The sequence below is a fragment of the Rhinoraja longicauda genome, chromosome 26 (genome assembly GCF_053455715.1).
Source record: "Rhinoraja longicauda isolate Sanriku21f chromosome 26, sRhiLon1.1, whole genome shotgun sequence".
NCBI lineage: Eukaryota > Metazoa > Chordata > Chondrichthyes > Rajiformes > Arhynchobatidae > Rhinoraja > Rhinoraja longicauda.
This window is the reverse complement of record NC_135978.1, coordinates 5,086,108-5,094,076: the sequence shown is the minus strand read 5'-3', so window position 1 is coordinate 5,094,076 and position 7,969 is coordinate 5,086,108. Positions and strand designations below refer to the sequence as shown.

Genomic DNA, 7,969 nt, shown 5'->3' with positions numbered 1-7,969 from the left:
TCTCTGTGTCTCTCTCTGTGTCTCTCTGTGTCTCTCTCTGTCTCTCTCTGTCTCTCTGTGTCTCTGTGTCTCTCTCTGTCTCTCTGTGTCTCCCTGTGTCTCTCTGTCTCTCTCTCTCTGTCTCTCTCTCTCTGTCTCTCTCTGTGTCTCTCTGTGTCTCTCTCTCTCTGTCTCTCTGTGTCTCTCTGTGTCTCTGTGTCTCTCTGTCTCTCTCTCTCTGTCTCTCTCTGTGTCTCTCTGTGTCTCTCTGTCTCTCTCTCTCTGTCTCTCTCTCTCTGTCTCTCTGTGTCTCTCTGTGTCTCTCTCTCTCTGTCTCTCTGTCTCTGTCTCTCTGTGTCTCTGTGTCTCTCTGTCTCTCTCTCTCTGTCTCTCTGTCTCTCTGTGTCTCTCTGTCTCTCTCTCTCTGTCTCTCTCTCTCTGTCTCTCTGTGTCTCTCTGTGTCTCTCTCTCTCTGTCTCTCTGTCTCTGTCTCTCTGTGTCTCTGTGTCTCTCTGTCTCTCTCTCTCTGTCTCTCTGTCTCTCTGTGTCTCTCTGTCTCTCTCTGTGTCTCTCTGTCTCTGTCTCTCTCTGTGTCTCTCTGTCTCTGTCTCTCTCTGTCTCTCTCTGTCTCTCTGTCTCTCTCTCTGTCTCTCTCTCTGTCTCTCTCTGTGTCTCTCTGTCTCTGTCTCTCTCTGTGTCTCTCTGTCTCTGTCTCTCTCTGTGTCTCTCTCTGTGTCTCTGTCTCTCTCTGTCTCTCTCTCTGTCTCTCTCTCTGTCTCTCTCTCTGTCTCTCTCTGTGTCTCTCTGTCTCTGTCTCTCTCTGTGTCTCTCTGTCTCTGTCTCTCTCTGTGTCTCTCTGTCTCTGTCTCTCTCTGTCTCTCTGTCTCTCTGTGTCTCTGTGTCTCTGTCTCTCTGTGTCTCTCTGTCTCTGTCTCTCTCTGTGTCTCTGTGTCTCTGTCTCTCTGTGTCTCTCTGTCTCTCTCTGTGTCTCTGTCTCTCTCTGTCTCTCTCTGTCTCTCTGTCTCTCTGTGTCTCTCTCTGTGTCTCTGTCTCTCTCTGTCTCTCTCTGTCTCTCTGTCTCTCTGTGTCTCTGTGTCTCTCTCTGTGTCTCTCTGTCTCTCTCTGTGTCTCTCTGTCTCTGTCTCTCTCTGTGTCTCTCTGTCTCTGTCTCTCTCTGTCTCTCTGTCTCTCTCTGTCTCTCTGTCTCTCTGTGTCTCTGTGTCTCTGTCTCTCTCTGTGTCTCTCTCTGTGTCTCTCTGTGTCTCTCTGTCTCTCTCTGTGTCTCTCTGTCTCTCTCTCTGTCTCTCTCTCTCTGTCTCTCTGTCTCTCTCTCTGTGTCTCTGTGTCTCTGTCTCTCTCTGTCTCTCTCTGTGTCTCTCTGTGTCTCTGTCTCTCTCTGTCTCTCTCTGTGTCTCTCTGTGTCTCTGTCTCTCTGTGTCTCTCTGTGTCTCTCCGTGTCTCTCCGTGACTCTCCGTGACTCTCTGTGACTCTCTGTGTCTCTCTGTGACTCTCTCTGTCTCTCCGTGTCTCTCCGTGTCTCTCCGTGTCTCTCCGTGTCTCTCTGTGACTCTCTGTGTCTCTCTGTGACTCTCTCTGTGTCTCTCTGTGACTCTCTCTGTCTCTCTGTGACTCTCTGTGTCTCTCTGTGTCTCTCTGCGACTCTCTGACCATGTTTTTCCCCGTCTCTCTCTCTCTCTCCCAGGTGAGTTTTCGGAGACGGACAAGTGCTGCCGGGAGCACGACCACTGTGCCCACGTCATCTACCCTTTCTCCACCTCCTACGGCCACAGGAACCTGAGGCTCCACACACTGAGCCACTGCGACTGTGACGCACAGTAAGTACCGGGGCGGCACGTTGGCGCAGCGGGTAGAGCTGCCGCCTCACAGCGCCGGAGACCCGGGTTCGATCCCGACTACGGGCGCTGTCTGCACGGAGTTTGTACGCTCTCCCCGTGACCTGCGCGGGTTTTCTCCGGGTGCTCCGGTTTCCTCCCACACTCCAAAGTTTGTCGGTTAATTGGCTTCTGTAAAATTGCCCCTATTGTGCGGGATAGACCTAGTGTACGGGTGACAGTGGGATTGTACTGTACCTTCATATGTTCCTAAGGCTTGTATACACTGGGATTTAGAAGGATGAGAGGGGATCTTATCGAAACATATAAGATTATTAAGGGGTTGGACACATTAGAGGCAGGAAACATGTTCCCAATGTTGGGGGAGTCCAGAACCAGGGGCCACAGTTTAAGAATAAGGGGTAGGCCATTTAGAACTGAGATGAGGAAAAACTTTTTCAGTCAGAGAATTGTGAATCTGTGGAATTCTCTGCCTCAGAAGGCAGTGGAGGCCAATTCTCAGGATGCTTTCAAGAGAGAGCTAGATAGAGCTCTTAATGATAGCGGAGTCAGGGGGTATGGGGAGAAGGCAGGAACGGGGTACTGATTGAGAATGATCAGCCGCGATCACAGTGAATGGCGGTGCCGGCTCGAAGGGCCGAATGGTCTCCTCCTGCACCTATTGTCTAATTGACTATCAACCCATTCCTTCTCTCCAGAGATGCTGCCCGCCCCGCTGAGTTACTCCAGCATTTTGTGTCTATCCTCTCTCACTCTCACTGTCTGAATGACCTCTCCACACAGGCTGAAGAAGTGCTTGAGAAGGGTGAATGACACATCTTCCCGCATCGTGGGCCAGGCTTTCTTCAACGTGCTGGAGGTCCCTTGCTTTGACCTGACCTACAAGGAGCAGTGCGTCGAGCGGTATTGGTATGGCTGGTGAGTCCACGCTTCAAGAGTCAGCGACCGTTTCACTTTCACCCGGGACCCCATCTACACCTCACGCTGCCTCGGTAAGGCCAGCAGCATAATCAAGGACCAGCCTCACCCCGGCCACTCCCTCTTCTCCCCTCTCCCATCGGGCAAGATGCAGCTGGGACATGTTGGCCGGTTTGGGCAAGTTGGGCCAAAGGGCCTTTTTCCACACTCTATGGCTCTATAACTTTGTGGACGCAGCCCAGACCATCACACAAACCAACCCCCCTTCCATTGACTCCATCTACACCTCACGCTGCCTCGGCAAGGCCAGCAGCATCATCAAGGACCAGTCTCACCCCGGTCACTCCCTCTTCTCCCCTCTCCCATTAGGCAAGAGGTACAGAAGTGTGAAAACACGCACCTCCAGATTCAGGGACAGTTTCTTCCCAGCTGTTATCAGGCAACTGAACCATCCTACCACATCCTGAGAGCAGTGCTGAACTACTATCTACCTCACTGAGGACCCTCAAACTGAACTGCCCTCTGGTTTGGGAACCGCTCCATCCAAAACTGCAAGAAATTGCAGTGAATTGTGGACGCAGCCCAGACCATCACACAAACCAACCTCCCGTCCATCGACTCCATCTACACCTCACGCTGCCTCGGCAAGGCCAGCAACATAATCAAGGACCAATCTCACCCCCGGTCACTCCCTCTTCTCCCCTCTCCCATCAAGGCACGAGGTTATAGAAGATTGTAAATTAAACTAAACTAAGATGGGAAATTTCCCAGTAATGAACGCCATGATTTTGGATGTTATAATTCACTGCAACAGGGCGTCAACTCAGAAGGGCAGCGGTAGAGTTGCTGCCTCACAGCGCCAGAGACCCGGGTTCGATCCTGACCACGGGTGCTGGCTGTACGGAGTTTGTATGTTCTCCCTGTGACCACGTGGGTTTTCTCTGGGTGCCCTGGTTTCCTCCCACACTCCAAAGATGTTGTGTAATGAACCTGATCTGATAAGTGTTGTGCAATGAACCTGATCTGAGAAGGGGACTCAAGGTAAAAGAGCCATTAGGAGGCAGTGATCACAATATGATAAGTTTTACTCTACAAATTGAGAGGGAGAAGGGAAAATCGGAAGTGTCAGTATTACAGTATAGCAAAGGGGATTACAGAGGCATGAGGCAGGAGCTGGCCAGATTTGACTGGAAGGAGGCCCTAGCAGGGAAGACGGTGGAACAGCAATGGCAGGTATTCCTGGGAATAATGCTATGAGGTTGCAGGGTGACTTGGACAGGTTGTGTGAGTGGGCGGATGCATGGCAGATGCAGTTTAATGTGGTTAAGTGTGAGGTTATCCATTTTGGTGGTAAGAATAGGAAGGCAGATTATTATCTGAATGGTGTCAAGTTAGGAAAAGGGGGCGTACAACGAGATCTGGGTGTCCTAGTGCATCAGTCACTGAAAGGAAGCATGCAGGTACAGCAGGCAGTGAAGAAAGCCAATGGAATGTTGGCCTTCACAACAAGAGGAGTTGAGTATAGGAGCAAAGAGGTCCTTCTACAGTTGTACAGGGCCCTAGTGAGACCGCACCTGGAGTACTGTGTGCAGTTTTGGTCTCCAAATTTGAGGAAGGATATTCTTGCTATTGAGGACGTGCAGCGTAGGTTTACTAGGTTAATTCCCGGAATGGCGGGACTGTCATATGTTGAAAGACAGTCTGAAGAAGGGTCAAATGGCCTACTCCTGCACCTATTGTCTATTGTCTATGACGTGCAGCATTGTGAGCTAATTGGCTTTGGTACAAATTGCAAATTGTCGCGCGTGTGTGTGTGTGTGTGTGTGTGTGTGTGTGTGTGTGTGTGTGTGTGTGTGTGTGTGTGTGTGTGTGTGTGTGCGTGTATATGTGTGTGTGTATATGTGTGTATGTGCGTGTGTGTGTGCGCGTGTGTGCGTGTTTGCGTGTGTGTGTGTGTGTGTGCGTGTGTGTGTGCGTGTGCGCGTGTGTGTGTGTGTGTGTGCGTGTGTGTGTGTGCGTGTGTGTGTGTGTGTGTGTGTGTGTGCGTGTGTGTGTGTGTGTGTGTGTGTGTGTGCGTGTGTGTGTGTGTGCGTGTGTGTGTGTGTGTGTGTGTGTGTGTGTGTGTGTGTGTGTGTGTGTGTGTGTGTGTGTGTGCGTGCGTGTATATGTGTGTGTGTATATGTGTGTATGTGCGTGTGTGTGTGCGCGTGTGTGCGTGTTTGCGTGTGTGTGCGTGTGTGTGTGTGTGCGTGTGTGTGTGTGTGTGTGTGTGTGTGTGTGCGCGTGTGTGTGTGTGTGTGTGTGTGTGTATGTGCGTGTGTGTGTGTGTGTGTGTGTGTGTGTGTGTGTGTGTGTGTGTGTGTGTGTGTGTGTGTGTGTATGTGTGTGTGTGTGTGTGTGTGTGCGTGTGTGTGCGTGTGCGTACGTGTGTGTGCGTGTGTGTGTGCGTGTGCAGTGATCGCTGGTCGGCTTGGACTCGGTGGACCTGTAACTCTAAAGTCTGAAGTGTAAACCCTCTCTGATCATGTTTGAAAGGTGCAAGAGTTACGATCATGTTCTGGTCGCTGTCCCGAGGGAGTCGGTGCTCTATGACTACGGGGGAGATTTGATCGATGACGCCGGCGCGGAGACGAGGCCCGGCTCCAGCTCCAGCTCCCCGTCGTGGGCCTCCTCGTGGACGAGCAGTGCCCCGTCGTTTACCGCCGCCCCCGACCCCCCGAGACCGGACTCCACCAGCCAAGCGTCCACCCTGGGCCAGGTCATCCACGCGGCAGAGGACCTCCTGAAGGTCATGGCTACCATGACCCAGAGCTCTGTGCACGGGCAGCTGCCCGGGGACACGGGCCAGGCCGCACACGCCAACGCCAACCGCGAGGAGGGGAGGAAAAAGAAAAGGAGGAAAGGCAAGAAGAGACGAAAGGGGAAAGGAAGGAAGAAGAATCGCAAGGGCAAAGCTGGCAGCAAAGCCACCAACATGTTGCGTGGCCTTGACAAGAAGATGCACAGCAGGAAGGACTACTTCACTGAGAAGGCGGGCGGTAGGAACCGTAATGAAGTTGCCCACCCTTACTTTGAGAATTCCTTGGAGTTAATGATGAAGGGGGATGTATTTAACGGCGTGGTGAGTCATGGCTCCCACAGCTATCTCCAGCAGGCTCAGGCCTTGCCCGAGGTGCTGGCCCAACCTCAGCACCACACAAGGGAGGACTTGCTCACTCCCCCGGTCACACGGCACCCGGCAGCTAGGAATAGCGGGGGAGAGCCGCCTGCCAGGCCACGCCACCACTGTACCGATCGACATCAGGCCGGCCGAGAGGGCGCACTGACCCCGGCCCCCACCGAGCCAAGTTCCAATTCCCACTCGGCCAACGGAGAACCTTCTGTTTTAACGCCGACGGCAGGCGGACAATATACGGAGGGGCCTCCGGTGCCATCGCCGCTCCACGCCGCGCGCGGGGAGGTGGGAGCGAGTGCCGGGCCCGAGGCGGGCCACGTGGGCGGCACGAGCAAGAAACGGCGTCACAAGAGGAAGGGCAGGAGACGGACGGCCAAATCCCCAATCCCAACACGGGCGCAAGTCCGCACCACCACCGCCTCCCAGAGACGCCGGTCACGGTGAGCTGGACGCCTAGTCCCAGATGACCACGCAGCAGAGCACGTGTACGCGCCAAATCACAACGCACAATGTCGTCACGCAGCGATGCGGGGGCAACGCGTGACTTTACAGCCGGTCTCTGGACCGCAGAGAGATCCGGTAAATAGTCTAGACGTAAACACTGCCTAGGAAGGATCTGCAGACGCTGGTTTACACCGGAGACAAACACAAAAAGCCGGAGTAACTCAGCGGGACAGGCAGCGTCCATGGAGGGAAGGAACCGGTGACGTTTCGGGTCGAGACCCTTCGATGTTGAGGGCGGTGAGCTCTCAACATCGAAGGACTAGAACAGCATTTAAGATACATTTAAGGACAGGTACATGGTCAGGAAAGAGAATGTTGCTGATTGTATGCCTCGTTGTCCCCTTCTCCCCAGCTGAGAAGCAATCATTCTACATTCCCATACCAGCGTCTGCTTTGATCTGTCGTTTTCACACCTTTCCCCTCCATATCTCTAGACTCCCTCTCCCCTGACTCTCAGTCTGAAGGGACTCGACCCAAAACGTCACCCATTCAATAGACAATAGGTGCAGGAGGAGGCCATTCGGCCCTTCGAGCCAGCACCGCCATTCAATGTGATCATGGCTGATCATTCTCAATCAGTAACCCGTTCCTGCCTTCTCCCCATACCCCCTGACTCCGCTATCCTTAAGAGCTCTATCCAGCTCTCTCTTGAATGCATTCAGAGAATTGGCCTCCACTGCCTTCTGAGGCAGAGAATTCCACAGATTCACAACTCTCTGACTGAAAAAGTTTTTCCTCTTCTCCGTTCTAAATGGCCTACCCCTTATTCTTAAACTGTGGCCCCTTGTTCTGGACTTCCCCAACATTGGGAACATGTTTCCTGCCTCTAACGTGTCCAACCCCTTAATAATCTTATACGTTTCGATAAAATTCCTTCTCTCCAGAGATGCTGCCTGACCCGCTGAGTTACTCCAGCTTTTTGTGTCGACCTTAGAAATCAATACTGACGTTTCTTGTTGAGTTTAGATTCTTTACTGGCCCATGATTGCACAGACGGACTTAACATACCGTAGAAAGGAAATTTTTATAAAGTTTAATAAATTTAACATCTTTTAATCGCCTTGCTGTGTACATTTATTCTATTTTTACCTTGCTTTGATACATGGACAAATAGGTGCAGGAGGAGGCCATTCGGCCCTTCAAGTAAGCACCGCCATACAATATGATCATGGCTGATCACACATTGAACTCGTACACCCTATTAAGATGAATTAATCCCTTCTCTTCCAAAAACATTTCAACAAATGGCACCACTAGTCAGGGTAAATTAACATGTTTTTTAAAAATAATGATTAATTGTAGATGATGCAGATTGTTTGAAATGCTAATTTAGTTTAGTTTAGAGATCTAGCGCTGAAACAGGCCCTTCGGCCCACCAGGTCCGCGCCGACCAGCGATCCCCGCACACTAACACTATCCTACACACACTGGGGACAATTTACATTTATACCAATCCAATTAACCTACAAACCTGCACGTCTTTGGACTTACAGGAGGAAACCGGAGCACCCGGAGAAAACCCACGTGGTCACAGGGAGA

At 52.0% G+C, this 7,969-nt stretch overlaps 1 protein-coding gene across 1 annotated transcript in view; it reads left to right on the top strand.

Annotated features, from left to right (window-relative positions):
• LOC144606385 (uncharacterized) overlaps window positions 1-7,496 on the top strand; it is a 10,499-nt gene extending 3,003 nt beyond the window's left edge. Inside the window, exons 2-4 of the mRNA XM_078422420.1 lie at window positions 1,683-1,815; window positions 2,617-2,751; window positions 5,287-7,496. Of these exons, the coding sequence (XP_078278546.1) occupies window positions 1,683-1,815; window positions 2,617-2,751; window positions 5,287-6,370 (1,352 nt within the window). The 3' untranslated portion in view covers window positions 6,371-7,496. The remainder of the gene's footprint in view (window positions 1-1,682; window positions 1,816-2,616; window positions 2,752-5,286) is intronic.
• The last annotated feature ends 473 nt before the right edge of the window (window positions 7,497-7,969 follow it).